General features: G+C 37.9%; 1 protein-coding gene across 5 annotated transcripts in view; it reads left to right on the forward strand.

Moving 5' to 3' along the window:
• LOC140859917 (uncharacterized) overlaps positions 1–12,347 on the forward strand; it is a 32,837-nt gene extending 20,490 nt beyond the window's left edge. For 2 of the 5 annotated variants that reach the window (XM_073262537.1, XM_073262541.1), the window contains exons 17-31: positions 4,156–4,302; positions 4,461–4,577; positions 4,664–4,759; positions 4,967–5,113; positions 7,373–7,501; positions 7,577–7,672; positions 7,866–8,012; positions 8,463–8,579; positions 8,685–8,780; positions 8,954–9,100; positions 9,516–9,632; positions 9,711–9,806; positions 9,993–10,139; positions 10,758–10,839; positions 10,931–12,347. In XM_073262537.1, the coding sequence (XP_073118638.1) occupies positions 4,156–4,302; positions 4,461–4,577; positions 4,664–4,759; positions 4,967–5,113; positions 7,373–7,501; positions 7,577–7,672; positions 7,866–8,012; positions 8,463–8,579; positions 8,685–8,780; positions 8,954–9,100; positions 9,516–9,632; positions 9,711–9,806; positions 9,993–10,139; positions 10,758–10,839; positions 10,931–12,018 (2,769 nt within the window). In that variant the 3' untranslated portion in view covers positions 12,019–12,347. Of the gene's footprint in view, positions 1–4,155; positions 4,303–4,460; positions 4,578–4,663; positions 4,760–4,966; positions 5,114–7,372; positions 7,502–7,576; positions 7,673–7,865; positions 8,013–8,462; positions 8,580–8,684; positions 8,781–8,953; positions 9,101–9,515; positions 9,633–9,710; positions 9,807–9,992; positions 10,140–10,757; positions 10,842–10,930 lie in introns of all 5 variants that reach the window. The other 3 variants (XM_073262538.1, XM_073262540.1, XM_073262539.1) reach the window with 3 other exon arrangements.
• Positions 12,348–15,810: the final 3,463 nt, after the last annotated feature.

A 15,810-nucleotide genomic window follows, 5' to 3' on the forward strand; every position in this document is an offset into this window, starting at 1 on the left:
ATTCCGGTTTAAAAACCGTACAAATCCTTTGTCTCTTTCTGCTGGGAGGGGGGTAGGAGCAGGGGGGTAGAACCAAGCTCCAGGGTGAGTGAAAAGCCGGTGCTCCATATGAGGGAGGAGTTTGTGGGAGTGAAGGAGGCTTTGGTGTCAGAGGAGTTCAAGGAGGGCCGAATTAATGACTGTCTTGCTAGACTGGAGGTGAGAAAAGTTAGCTTTGGAATTCCAGAGGCTGTGGTATTACATTAAAGAATCTCAAGGAGTGGTCAACACCGGGTGCTACAGTTGGTTAATGGAGATTTTTTTTTGTAACATTAGGGGGGGAGGATCGAGCAGTAGGAGAGGGTTGATCAGAACAATTCTTCGTAGAGAGAAACCGGATATAGTGGTCCTATTGGAAACTAAAAGGCAGCGGGTGGATAGGAGGTACATAGCTAGCCTTTGGAAATCTAGATTCATAGAATGGGTGGAGTTGCCAACTTTGGGCAGATCTGGAGGCATTTTGGTGGCGTGGAATTCTCGGATGGTGGTAGTAAAGGATAACTTGATTGGGGAGTTTTCGGTCTCTATTGAAATAGGAAAGGATCTTAACTCAGTGTGGTGGTTTTCGGCAGTCTACGCTCCGTGTGGCCCAAGAGCTCGACAGAATTTCTGGGATGAATTAGCAGGATTGAAGGTGATTTGCGGTCCACTATGGTGTGTAGGCGAAGACTTCAATGTGGTGAGAACTTTGAGTGAGAAATTGAATAGCAACACTCTAACCTGCAGCATGAGATGTTTTGACGCTTTGATTAACGAGATAGAGCTGTATGACCCCCCCCCCCCCCCCCTGTTGAACTCTAAGTTCACGTGGTCTAACATGCGGTCATCACCCATCTGGTGCTGATTGGACAGATTCTTGTTCTCGGGAGGATGGAAGGAGACGTTCGGGTTCTGCAGACAATCAGTGCTACCGAGAGTTACTTCTGATCATTTTCCTTTGATCTTGAACACTTCGAAGGGAGAGTGGGGGCCTACACCTTTTAGATTTGAAAATGTATGGCTTAAGCATAAGAATTTCAAGGAGGAATTCTTCAGCTGGTGGACGAGTCAAAATCCTCAAGGCTGGGAAGGCTACAAATTTATGAGCAGATTAAAGGGAACGAAAGCGGAGGTCAAAAAATGGAATGTACAGAATTTTGGGAACTTAGATATGAGGAGAAATGAGTTGGAGAAAAAGATTCAAGCGTTGGATGTTCAAGAGTGGGAAGGAACGGGATCAGATAACTTGGTGGAGGTCAGAAGAGTTATCAGGACTGAGTTAGAGGAGATAGTTTGCAGAAAATTGCAAATGGAAGCTCAGAAGGCGAATATTAAATGGTTAAAGGAAGGGGTTTGCAATTCAAAATTCTTCCATTCTTTACTTAGTCAAAGGAGAAGCAGGACTTGTATGGAGAGCTTGGAGTTGGAAGATGGAACTGTAAGCACAAACAACGATAATATCAGGTCGGCAATTATAGATTTCTTCACAAAACTTTACAGTGAATCAGATAGAGGGGGATGGGGTGTCGAAGGGGTAGAATGGAGTGCAATTGACAGAGAATCCATGGAGCAGCTCGAGCTACCTTTTTTCGAGGATGAAATTAAAAAAGCAGTTTTTGAGTGCGAAGGATCGAAAGCCCCGGGACCATCTTACTTCTCAATGGAAGTTTATAAGGAGTGTTGGCACACTATCAAAGAGGATTTGATGAAGGTGTTTAAGGAGTTCTATGAGGGAGGTATTGTGAATGGAGTAACGAATGAGACGTATATTTGTTTGATACCAAAAAAGAAAGATTCATTGCGCATCAAGGACTTTAGACCGATTAGCCTAGTCACTAGTCTTTACAAGATAATCGCTAAGGTGCTAGCGTCGCGTCTCAAGAAGGTGCTAGCGATTACTATCGCACAACCATAGAGCGCTTTCATTGAAGGTCGTCAAATTTTGGATTGTTGCTTGATTGCGAATGAGGCGGTGGAAGAATTCAGATTGAAGAAGAAGAGAGGATGGTATTCAAGGCGGACTTCGAGAAAGCCTATGACAAATTGGCAATTCTTGGATTTTGTTCTTCATAAGAAAGGGTTTGGGAATAGATGGAGAAACTGGGTTAAAGGCTGTCTCAGAAATGTAAATTATTCAATAATTGTTGACGGGAGACCGAGCGGTAAAATTAAGGGAGAGAAAGGGTTACGGCAGGGAGACCCTTTGTCTCCGTTCCTGTTTACCTTGGTGGCTGATGTTTTGGGAAGATTGATCGACAAGGCAAAGTCATTAGATCTATTTAAAGGGTGGGAGATAGGGAGGGAGAGAATTGAGGTATCTCACATTCAATTTGCCGATGATACTCTGTTTTTTGCGCAGAATGAGGATCATGTGAGATTGCTGATGGATATCTTGTTTATGTTCTGTGATATGTCCGGATTAAAGATTAATAAGGAGAAAAGTGCATTGCTGAGCATTAATTGTGAAAAAGAAGTGGAGGAAGAGTTGGCTAGGGAGATAGGATGCGGGGTGGAATCTTGGCCCATTCAATATATTGGAGTACCATTGGGAGGGAATCCACTAAAGGTTTCTTTTTGGGAACCAGTGATCTTTAAGATGTTTAAAAGGCTATCTAGCTGGAAGAAAGCATTCCTATCGAAAGGAGGCAGACTCACGCTGATTTCGGCGGTCATGAGTGCCCTTCCCTTGTATTATCTGTCGCTGTTTAGGATCCCAAGCGGAGTTGCAGAGGCCATGGAGAAGATTATGAGGAATTTTTTGTGGGATGTATCGGATGGGGAAACTCACTGTCATCTGGTAGGCTGGGATAAAGTATGTAGACCTAAAGATAGAGGGGGTTTGGGAATAGGCTATCTCTGCCTTCGGAACAAGGTTTTGCTAGGTAAATGGTGGTGGCGATTTTCGACGGAGGGGGACACATTTTGGAAGAGACTTATAGCGAGCAAATACGGAGTTCAAGATAACGGTTGGGATGCGGGATTGGCTAGACATAGCACTTTCAGAAGTCCGTGGAAATTCATATCTAGGACATCCGGCTTTCAGTCACTCTGTGAGGGCGGTGGTTAAAGGGGGGATAGATTTAGATTTTGGGAAGATTGCTGGGTGGGGAATTCTAGTTTCAAGGATTTTTTTCCTAACCTTTTTCAGATTTCTAGAGAGCACAATAGACAAATTTCATTTTTCCTTTGTCGAGATCCATGTTATTCCTCTATAACTCTTTATCTTGGAACTTGCATTTTCGACGCGAATTGAGGGATGAAGAATTGGGCCAGCTAAGAAACTTGCTGGAAACTTTGAGGGGGGTAAACTTAGTAGAGGGCGTGGAGGATGCGAGAAAATGGGTGTGGGACATTTCAGGTTTGTTTTTTGTCAAGTCTTTCTTCGAGTCTTTCTTTCCGGAGGATCGATTTCCTAGCTTTCCTCTTTTCTGCACAATCTGGAAAGCTCCTGTTCCGACGAAGGTTCAGGTTTTCTCATGGACAGCTGCGTTGGGAAGATTACCTACCTGCGACTTGATTCAAAAGAGGCTTCCGAATATCTCCCTCGGCCCGAATTGGTGTCTCCTATGCAAACAAGGGGGAGAGACTTAGGATCATATGGTTATTCACTGCCCATTTTCTAGTTCATTGTGGAACCTAGCTCTCAAGGAATTGGAGTTATCTTGGGTGACTCCGAACTCAACAAAAGACTTATATGCTACTGATTTAGGAGGTCGGCTTGGAGAGAGAGGGAGAGTCTTTTGGTTAGTAGTGGTACATTGCGTGTGTTGGTCGTTATGGCTGGAAAGGAACAGGAGAAAGGAGAATATTCGAAGGCAGTGAAGAAGCGGTGGAAGAACTTTGGGACAAGATCAAATTGAGAGTATCCATTTGGGCACAAAAGTGTTCAAATTTTCAATCTTTGACGACACTAGACTTGTATAGGGATTGGAGATTGGCTATGAGTTAGATTGATAGCTGACTTTGTTTGCTTTGGACACTAGTATGCTTTTGTGGACCACTGGCCCACTTTTTGTATCCTAAGTAAATTAATATTATCGATAAAATTATAGTTTCTTATCAAAAAAAAATTTGTAGTTGTTGGACCAGTTCCTGATGTACCATATCTTATACTTAATTTTATTCTCAATTTTGCAGTATTACATAGACCCGGTTAATGGCTACGTATTTCTTTCTAAAAGAGACGTTCTGCGATATCTGGAAACAAATGATATTGGTAGCTGTGTCATCACCCCAAAGAGGCGAAAACTGGATGATTTCAAGTTGATTAAGAGTGGAGTCCCTGTAAGCAAGCTGTTTAACAGTTTCCATAAGGGATTACCGACCAATAGTCCCTTTATTTGTGTAAGGCTAATTCGTATGTTAGCCAATTTATGTGTCTTAACTCATGTTTTCTTTTTATGCTTTTTTTTTTTTTTCCTTTCGAACATTCAACTTTTCAGGTAGATGATGTGGGTAAAGCTTTTTCAAAACCGCGAACACCTCTGCAATTTAAATCTGTAACTGAGGACGGTTGCGTTTCTGAACAAAACAAGGACAAGAAGCCATCTATAGCTGCAGTTTGTGCAATATTCAATTCTCCATCTTTTCTAACAGTCTTGAAAAATTTAGATTCTGACTTTTCTGACTTTTCAAACATATCTAGAATGCTGCTGAGAGCTCATCCGTGGAAGGTCTACCTCCAGGCTGGATAAAAGAAATTCGGACAAGTAAATCTGGGAATAAGATTAGAAAGGATCCGGTAATTTCATTTTTCAACTCATTTTTACGCGTAGCAGAAAACAATCAAATTTTCTTTAATAAAAGATGCATTTTCCTGCAGGCTATTCAGCATATCCTGTTTTATATTTCTATTAACATTTTAACCCATAGTATATTTTTAGTTTTTGGATCGGACTAATTTCATGATAAGCCATGCCTCATATTTAATGATATGCTTATTTTGCAGTATTACACAGATCCAATCAGTGGCTATGTATTTCGTTCCAGAAAAGATGTCACACGATATTTGGAAACAAACGATATTGGTAGTTGTGCCATCACACCAAAGAGGAAGGAGCTGGATGATATGAAGTTGGTTGAGAATAAATTGAACGTGAGTCAACAACTTGGTTAACCATTCTCATCTGTAAATAACTTTTGTTTGTCTATCTGATGCTTCATTTTTTGCTTTATCCTTTCTCTGTTTCACAATGTTTAATTTGCAAAAGAAATTACTGAGTGAGCAAAATGTTGATCCCTTGGGTAATTTAGGCACTCGCTAGTTGACAGATTGTTAAGTTTCATCTCCATGGTCATCAGTGTTGTGGCCTTGAGCATGGAGTATTAGATGTTATCTGTGCAGTTGTAATTTGAGATGGGAATGTAAGAGGATTGATCACAATGATAAATTTAAATTCTGAAAAAGATAAAGGTCATTTAACGGAACTTGTGGTGTAAATTTAGTATGTGGAATGCATATTGATTTGAGAGACTAAGAGCATCTCCAACCCTATTTTGGTGCAGGGTTATTTGCTCCAATGGGGGACACACCTATTTTGGCACCAAAACAGTGTCCCCCTTCTTACTCGTAATTTGGTGCAGGGTAAATCCTTTTTTTAAAAATTTTAATTGTATTTTTAATGCTTAGAAATAATTAATAAATAGTTTAATTTGGTAGATTAATAATATAATAATCTAATATGATTTGCAATCATATATATATATATGAGAAATTTTCAGCTGCCCAACCAATGATGCCCAACTCGTCCCCGACCACTAAAACCCGGTACTGTGTTTTAGATATGCGAAAAATAAAAAAAAAAACCGGGTTTTAGTTAGTCGGGGACGAGTTGGGGAAATATTGTTGGACAGCTGAAAAGTACTTATATATATATATATATATATATATATATAGAGTTTTGCTATGCTGCCCACCTCCCGTGCCCACCTTCATGCCCACCTATGAGGTGGCACTCATCCATTGGATGAACCATTTGTATATGATTCATCTCATCCATGGGATGATTGCCACCTCATAGGTGGGTATGGAGTTGGACATGGGAGGTGGGCAGCATTGCAAAACTCTCTATATATATATATAATATGAAGTTTATTTTATGATGACACTAGACTTGTATAGGGATTGGAGATTGGCTCTGATTTAGTTGGATAGCTGACTTTGTTTGCTTTGGACACTAGTATGCTTTTGTGGACCACTGGTCCACTGTTTGTATCCTAAGTAAATTCATATTATCAATAAAATTATAGTTTCTTATAAAATAAAAAATAAAATTAACGCACCAATATAATTTTAATTAAGTATTGAAATACACAAAAATAATTATAATTAAATTACTAGTTTAATATAATTACTAGTTACTAATTGTATAAATAGATGTCTAATTATTATTCACCTTAAATGTTTTAAGAATTATAAATAATTAATAAATGGTTTATTAAATAGATGTCTAATTCTTTTGACATATTTTTAATTTAAATTTTATTATAATTACATTTATTAATAATATAATATTTATTATATCATATAAACATTATCATAATTATATTGGTAAATTTATATATAGATAGATAGTAAATAAAAGCTGAGAAATATTCTGAGAAATATTCTTTTTAGTGTATGATTCGAAAATGGGTTGAGGCTGGATATTGTATTTGGTGCAAAAATTGTACTTAGCGTAGAACTTGCACTAAAATAGAATTTTGGGTGGAAGATGGCCTCTTATTTTGCGAAGTTGGAAGTAATTTAACTGACACTCTTTGCTGAGGAATCTCAAGGGTCAAATTATTGGGGTGGTTTTTGTAGGGACGGGGTGGAGTGGTATTATGTTGCATTTATATATTGTATGTTCTCATGTACCAGAGCTTGTTAAATGTTGAGAAATAATTTTGAGTTGGGTACATTTGGAGAGGGTGTGAAACATTGATGTTGGACTACGATGTAAAGGGTGTACAATGTACATGAAGCTGCATGACGCTTGTGTTTGATGCTTTTGCCTTGGCTCATAAATTAAGGAGATCTGCTGTTTTTGCTGGATATTTGGCCCCGTAAGATATTTGCTGTGTGTTTTTTTCAGAAGTAAAAATTAGAAATGCCGGCATAACAAAAGCAAACATGCTCAATTATTTTTCCTTACATCATGGTAAAAAAATGTGTAGTGTAAATTTCAGGTGTTGGGTAATTAGATTCTGATTTTTCAATGGTTTTAGGTCCATCATATGACTCTACCTTCATTAATTCACTCCAAAACATGACAGATCCGTAGTCCCTCTGTTACTCCCTCTGTTACAGATGTTCTGATTCTTCTTGAAAACTCATCGTTATTTCTTCGTTGAATTTGTAAATTTTTCTCAGCTTAACAATGCGGATGAACCCCATATGAAGCTAGAGGTATCCGTGCAGAGCAAGCCCAATACAGATTCCTCTTGTATTACCGAACCAAAAAAGGAAATCCTGCACTCTTCCTCTGCGGTTTGTGCTGTTGTGAGCTAACACTAATTCAGTATGTGGTCAAACCATCATATACCATTTATCTTCTGACACTTGAAAGATGTCTAGGTTGTCACTGAGACCGCATCAGCTGATGGGCTACCTTCAGGCTGGATAAAGGAGATCAAAACTATTCAATCTGGGGATAAGATTAGAAAGGATCCGGTGATTAAAATTCTCTTATCTTATCTTTGTTAAGAGCAAATCCTTACTGTTTTACGGCAAGTAGGTGTATGCCGTCATGCATCTGGTTTCAGCACTTGTTTCCCCCTCATTCTATACATGATTATCTACAGTCTTTGGACTAGTTTCCTATCGACAGATGTCCTATCCTTGATATTGTGCTTAAATTATGCAGTATTACACAGATCCAGTCAGTGGCTACGTATTTCGTTCTAAAAAAGATGTTTTTCGTTTTCTGAGGACAAATGACATCCGTAGCTGTGCCATCACACCAAAGAAGAGGGAAACAGAGGACCTTAAATTGATAGAAAATATCAACCCCGTGAGCAATAAACTCAGCGTTAACTTGTGCTTTCTTTTGTTGCTTCATAGTGTTCTGATATGTTCTCCAGTTCTATTATTTTATTTCAATCTGTGGTCGAGTGAGCAAAATACTGCTCTTTGGGTAATTTAGGCATCTTGAGTGGGAAAAATTTTAATGATACAAACGTAGTCAAATGTAAGTATGTCCCACAATTTCTTCTCATGTAGATGGTAAAATAATGTCCCATGTAAATTTTTAAATGTTTTAGAAAATTAATTCGATTTTTTTAACAGCTTCTAATTCAATCTAAAGTAGCACGAAAACCTTTTCCTCCAAGGGTGGAGGGTATCAGTGCCTTACATTTATTAGAGTCAAATTATCATAAATCCACAGTCACTTTGTTACCTCTGTTTTCAATTGTTTATAATAAAATCTCCTGTCTTTCCTTAGCTGAATTTTACTTTTCAGCTTAAAAATTTGGCTGGACCCCATTTGACGCCAGATGCATCTGTACTAAGCAAATCCATGATAGACACGTCATGCACTACTGAAACAAAGAAGAAAATCGAGCACTCTTCCACTACGGTTTGTTATTTGATAAACTTATACTATATCGGGGTCTTATTTAGTTATTTGTAAGTATATAACCATCTTATACCATTTAGCTTTTGACCTTTGAGAGATGTCCAGGCTGCCACAACGGTCACAACAGATGATGATCTACCTCCAGGGTGGATAAAAGAAATCAAAACAAGTGAATCTGGTGATAAGATTAGAAAGGATCTGGTGATTAAACTTCCCTTTCTTTTAGTTGTGACAAAACCTCAAATTATGTGGAAATGAAGCGTATGTCATCATGCTAGTGTTTTCTGCATTCCTTGCCTGTTCATATTTTACAATGTAGTATTTAGACCAGCTTCTCAGTGAGAGATGTCTCATTCTTGATGTTATTTCTACAGTTTTACACGGATCCAGTTAGTGGCTACATATTTCGTTCAAAAAAAGATGTTTTGCGTTTTCTGGATACCAATGATATTCGTAGTTGTGCAGTCAGACCAAAGAGGAGGGAAGCAGATGATTTTCAATTGATCAAAGATAAAATCCCTGTGAGTGAGAAACATGACATTGTTTCCTTTTGTTACTTCATTTGCTTTTGCTTTACTTCGCCATTTCATTACTTTATTCTCAATGTTATGGTTGAATAAGCAGATTGTTGCTCTCCGGGTAATTTGTGCACTCTCTAGTGGGAAACTCTTGAATAATGAAATGTCAAAGTCTCCAATCATTTTTGTTTTTGTCTACGGTAAAACGTGGTTCTTTATAAATATGAAAAATTCTGTGAATAAGATCGGGTTTTTAAATTCAGTAAACTATCTATTTTACCACAAAAATGCTATCCTCCAAGGCTCCAAGCACCTAACACGTGCCTTTATTTATCCTTTATTAGATCCAAAGTATTTCAGATCTGCAGCCCCTTTGTTCCTTATTTTTTTGAAAAATTGTGAAACTTTATCTTCTCAGCTTGACAATTCTGGTGAATCTTCTTTGAAGCCGGAAGCATCTATGAAATGCAAATCCATGATAGATGCGGCTTGCATTACTGAAATAAAAAAGAACAGCCAGCACCCTTTGTCTGCGGTTCGTGCTATGATGAACTCTGCAATGCGTTCTAACCATCTTATGCAATTTTCCTTCTGACTTCTCAAAGATATCCAGGTTGCTACTGAGATTACATCCTCTGATGGGCTACCTCCAGGTTGGATCAAGGAAATCAGAACAAGTCAATCTGGAGACAAGATTAGAAAGGATCCGGTGATTAATGATTTTATACTTAGTTTTCTAAGAGCAGAACCTTAATCATTTATGGCACGGAGGTGTATGCCATCACATGTCTTGTCAACATGTTTTGTCTCTCACTCTAAAGATATTGCTATGCAGTGTTTGGACCAGGTTCTAATGATCAATGCTCATTATTGATCTTATGCTTAATTTCCACAGTTTTACACAGATCCAGTCAGTGGCTACGTATTTCGTTCTAAAAAGGATGTTTTGCGGTATCTGGAAACCAACGATATCAGTAGCTGTGCCATCAGACCAAAAAGGAGGGAAATAGATGATCCCAATTCCGTTAAGAAGAAAACCTCTGTGAGTTAAAAAACTTGGTCTCACACTTATTTATGAATAATTTGTTTCCTTTTTTTTAAAAAAAAATCGTCTAATATATATTCTCCATTTTATGATTTGATTGATTTGCTCCTGAAATCTATTAGTTAGCTTATCGCCCATAACAAGTTGCATTCATTAGATATTCCAAAATTTTATACCTGGGCTACTAATAACAATAACAAAACTGGTACATCTAAACAGACTTGGCATTTATTTAATATAAGGCCATGTCAAAATTTACCTGGCATAAGCAAAATGGATGGTCATCAAGCACAGATGCGCTAATTTGCGTATGGATAGTCTCCAGTGTGTGTTATGAAATTAGACAGGCTGGTCCAAGTAACATGTTTCAACTGGCGAATTGTCTGTCCATCCCTGGTAAATCTATATATTTAATCATGGTTTGACTAATGGTTTATAACTAATATTAACTAGATCGATAACCATGGATCAACTATCCTTAGGCCAGCTAAACTTGTTTTGTCTCTACACAGAAGTTTTTGTTCCCAATCCGAAATAATAATCCCTTCGTTTAGTGTTTTCTCGATATTTGGGTTTGCTATTTCGTTCTCTGAGAAAACCTTTTTTTGTTTGTAGTCCTCTCCAATTAATAAAAAGTTGTCCGAGCAACTTGAGACCAAGACAAAGCTTTTTGTTGGTGGAGAATTAAAAGCAAATGGTACTAATTTTTTCGCCCTATTTTAGGAAGAAACTGTCTTTAGCCATTACAAACATCTGCAGTTCTGACAGGGTGGCTCGTCTGTTTTTAGGTGGAGGTGGTTCCAGTGCCAAAACTCAAGTAGCATCAACGGCCAATACCTTGATAGTTGCATCTGCTGGATCTGACAGTTTTAGAGGACAGCTTTCAAGTGAAAATTCAAATAAACTCTTTGACATGAAAATTGGCCCTGCGCACACAAAGGATTGCTCTAAACAAGATGAAAAGGCAATGGCTGACGTTTTAGCTATTTGCTCCTCTATTAATGATGCTTTCACTGAAGAGAAACTTCCAGAAAGTGAGACTGAAAATCGAACTCATGGAACAAAGTCAGAATTACTAAAATCCAAGAAAAGAAGAGATTTGAACTTGCCATCACGGGCTTCAAAGAGGCTTGCAAAGTCCGAACCTGAGATGCTCTCCAATGTTGAATTAAGTGAACGGACGCACAGGGCTGCGACTAAGAGATCCTCTGCAACTAGTGTTCCTCTGCCTTCTGGGTTCGATCCCACAATAATAGTTGCAGATCATGCAAATGCGGTCGAGGAAACTCTTCAAGGAGATGATCCGTTGAACAATGTTGAAAAACCTCTTGCAGAGGGCAACACCACTTTGAATGAAGAGCTGTCGAACAAAGTTGAAAACCCTCTTGCAGAGGACAATGCTAATTTGAAAGAGCAAACTGAAGGGAAGACCAATGGTAAGCAACCAAACGATGATGCAACATCCCAAGATACGCAGCCTTGCTATGAATTTGGGGACTCCTGGACCGATCCTTGCCTAGAATTTGCGTATAAGACACTTACAGGGGAGATACCACTTGATGATAATTTACCTTTTCCAGAAATTCCGTACAGTCAAGATGGAGGCAGACGTGCATCCGCGTCCGAAGAACCCACCATGTTTGAGAGTGAAATCCCCCCTGGTTTTGAATCCACTAGTCAAAACAATACTGTTGAAAGGGTACCTGCGAGTCCATCCTTCTATCTCTCAGCCGTGGATGCCTTGTTCGAAAGTGAAATTCCCCCTGGTTTTGAATCGGTGGCGCAAAACAAGAATGCAGACAGGTCGCCAGCAAATCCATCATTTTCTTCCCCGCAAGTATCCACTGAAACAGGTTTCTCGGACAAAAGCTCTTAGATCTTGAACAGCCACAAAACAGTATGTAGGAACTGCTGAAAACTTGTCAAACTAACCTTTATGTTTAAGTAGAATGATTGCTTGAATGTGGGAATTTGAACCAGAACCCGTATGTTATCATCTACTCGGGGGACAATATGTTGATGCTGTTAGTTTCCAGTGTCTTTCTCAGATACAGTTAAAGAAGACCAGGGAGTATTGTTGTTGTCATTATTTTGATGAGATCTTACAAATGCACCAATGTGTTCTCTTTGGTATGACATAGTTTCTTGAATTGTTTTGGCGTCATAGATTCAACACTCGAAAACAATTGTCTCGAATGTGAGTAACCACTTGCTTGTTCTAAAACTTTGGGCCCAAGTTCATGCCTCAACATGTCTTCTCGTATAAATAGGATACTAGGAGATGTATCTTATGAAATTAGAGGTGTCAAAATGGGTTAGGTTCATCGGGTTTGCTCGCCTCGTTATAAGAAATAAGTGGGTTGAGTTGGCAATTTTTCAACCCGCCTAAAAAGTAGGTCGGCCCGACCATCTCGCCTATCAGTGGATTGTGGTGGGTTGCGGGTTGATCCATCTAAACCTGCCAATTTATATGTAAGCCCGTCGAATTGGTTCGTTTCGTCATTTAATAAAATAGGTAGGTTGAGTTGGGGTTTTTCCTACCCGTTTTATAGGTGGATCGGCCAGTCTCGCTCTACCTAATGGTGGGTTGCGACGGGCGGGCCAGCCCATTGACACCTCTACATAAAATATCGAGGTTCACACATAATCGTCAACTACTAGCCTATAAAGGCAAAATGAAAAATGTAGCGAAGATCTATGAAATAAAGTATCCAGGTTATTATGTCCACAAGATTTGGAAGTGATGATCTCTTTTTCGTTTATACAGGCAAAATTTGTGAAAAGCTACAAGTGATTTTAGAGAGTGTTTGCAATCACTAAAAAATGATTATTAGATTTTGGCTTAGAAAAATTACTTTGGTGTGTTTCTTAAACTTAGATTATGTGTTAGCTTATGCTTAACTTAATTGAAATCCAAAAAATTAGTCATTTGTTGATTATGATTCTCCAAAAGTGATTCTAATAAAAAGGTCAATGTTAAAATCACTCTAATCACTTATTTATCAAAACTTTGATTTTTAGATTTTCACATTTTTTTCCAAACACTTTAGACTACCAACTTTTGATTTTTTTTAACTAATTTATAATTATAAATTATCACTTTTATAAAAACATAATATTTTGCAAATACTTCTATAATAATCAATGTGATGTGAGTATTAATTTCGCGTATTTCTAATGTTTTTTAGATAACTTTGTTCTTAAAATAAAATGTATACTGCATTAGATTATAAATAATAATTAATTACAAAAAGCAGACCAACATAATGCACACTAGACAACTATAATTCGGGCAAATTAACAAAATATAAAATTCCAATCCCTTGATAAATTGAAATCGGTAATGCTTTAAACTCAATGTCCTTGGTTGTCCATGTTGGAATCAGTCTTGTTCCAACATGCTTCAACCAACTTTGCTATATCATAAAAAATCTTGTTATTTCTCTCCAACCAAACCAACAATTGCAATGTAAACACTGTCCAAAAAATTCTACCCCTTCTTTCAAGGCCACTTCTAATATCAACATGAATTAACTTCTTTGTTGACCTCGGAGTTACCCAAACCATGCTCGACTCCTCCACTGCTCTTAACCAAAGATGTGCCGTGAAAGGGGAATGAATGTAAGTGTTGGGTCTCCTCATCTTGCCAACACAACATGCATCAGCTTAGGTAAAGAGTACAAATAGGTCATTTCTTTTGGATCATCACAGGTTGATATCTTACCCTACACCGCAATCCATGATTGGGATTGACGCTTTTCGATTGACATTGAAAAGGGAGAAATATAGAAAATTACTTATTAGAAAGAAGGACTCACAGAAAGATTTGACAAAAAAAAAAATACTCAATTGATATCCAACCCATTTTTTAATATCTGCAACCCCTCGAACCAAACTAACTCTCTCCAAGGACCCTATCAAGAAACTCAACTCGTTCACTTCCTCATCTCTTAAATCCCTCATGTTGTAATCTAACCCCAGAATATGACTCTCAGAAGACACAATTCACACACAATCAAGCAACAAGTTCTAAGAACTATAACAATGCTAGAAAAGAACGCAAGAACACCACAATTACTTGGTTCGGATTGAGATCAATCCTACATCCAAGGTTTTGGGAATCATTCCAAATGAATTCACTATGAATCAAGAGTTTCAATCGTTACAACCTTCTCACAAGAACAATTACAATCTTCACCAAAAACAATAAAAGAACTTAGCCAGCTTAATCAGGAACTCTGCTTTCGATCTTCTGCACTTGACCCAAGCCCGAGCTTTAGAGAAGAATCAGCTTGATTCCAATGGTGTGGCTTTCGAATTATCTCAGAGGATTCGACTCTTTTTGTCTTCCCCTTTTGTGCGGATCATCAAACACATCACGGGAGCTGAAGCTTATATACTAAGTTGCTAACTAACCAAACAGATTAACTAACCAATTTCTTGAATTAGATCTCAGCCGTTAGATCAAGATCAATAATAAGGATTAATTTTAGCCATCTAATGACAACTAATTAAAGTCAACCAAAGTCTTAAAAAATCTCCACCTTTGATGAAATTTGATGTTCATAGCCAATTCAAATGAGTTCCCATCAGATAAAGTTTGTTTAATTTATCACATTGAGCTTACTCAAAGCTTCTTTTAGCTTACCAACTGATACCACCTTTGTTATCATGTCCGCTGGATTTACCAAGTTATCAATTTTCTGGATATTAACAGACCCTTGTGAGATGATATCTCTTACAAAATGCAGCATGACGTCAATGTGTTTTGTTTGTTCTCGGAACACTGAGTTCTTGAACAGATGTATAGCACTTTGAGAATCATAGAAAACTGTAACAACCTTTTGATCAAAGCCCAACTTTGTAACAAAACCTAGCCTTTAATCCATAGGCCTTCCTTTACTGTTTCAGTAAGAGAGATATAATTTGCTTCAGTCGTGGACAAGGCTACTACATTATGAAGACTTGATTTCCAGCTTACTATATTCCCACCAACTGTAAAAACATAACCTGAAATTGACCTTCACTTATCAAGGTCGGATGCATAATCCGAGTCACAATATCCTTCAACTTCACAAGTGATTGCTGATCGTTTTGAGTACTTAAGCTTCAGTTTTGTGGATCCCTTTAAGTATCTAAACAACCTGTTGATAGCTTGCCAATGTTCTCTGCTTGATTTGCTCATAAATCTACTTACAAGTCCTAGTCCATATGATATATCAGGCCTTGTTGATACCATCATATATATAATGCTCCTAACTGCATTTGAGTATGGTATGTTTCTCATATGAAGTGATTCCAACTCTTCTTGATCGTCTTTTACAACCATTAGTTTGAAATGAGCACCTACTGGAGTGCTTACAACCCTGGAATCTACCATGTTAAAGAGACATGACTTTGTTAGCATAATTCTCTTGTGACAGAGACAATGTATTCAGATATCTATTTATGCTGATTTCAATTCCCAAGATTTGTTTAGCTGATCCGAGATCTTTGATCTCAAATTCAGTTTGAGAAGCCTTTAACCTTTGTATCTCTTTAGGATCTTTACATGCAATAAGCATATCATCAACGTAGATTAGAAGATAGATATGTAACTTGTTAGGTAGCATCCTAAAGTATACACATCTATCAAATTTTGATCTGGTATATCCTTGCAGCAACATAA

This window comes from Henckelia pumila, chromosome 4 (assembly GCF_033568475.1).
Source record: "Henckelia pumila isolate YLH828 chromosome 4, ASM3356847v2, whole genome shotgun sequence".
Lineage (NCBI taxonomy): Eukaryota > Viridiplantae > Streptophyta > Magnoliopsida > Lamiales > Gesneriaceae > Henckelia > Henckelia pumila.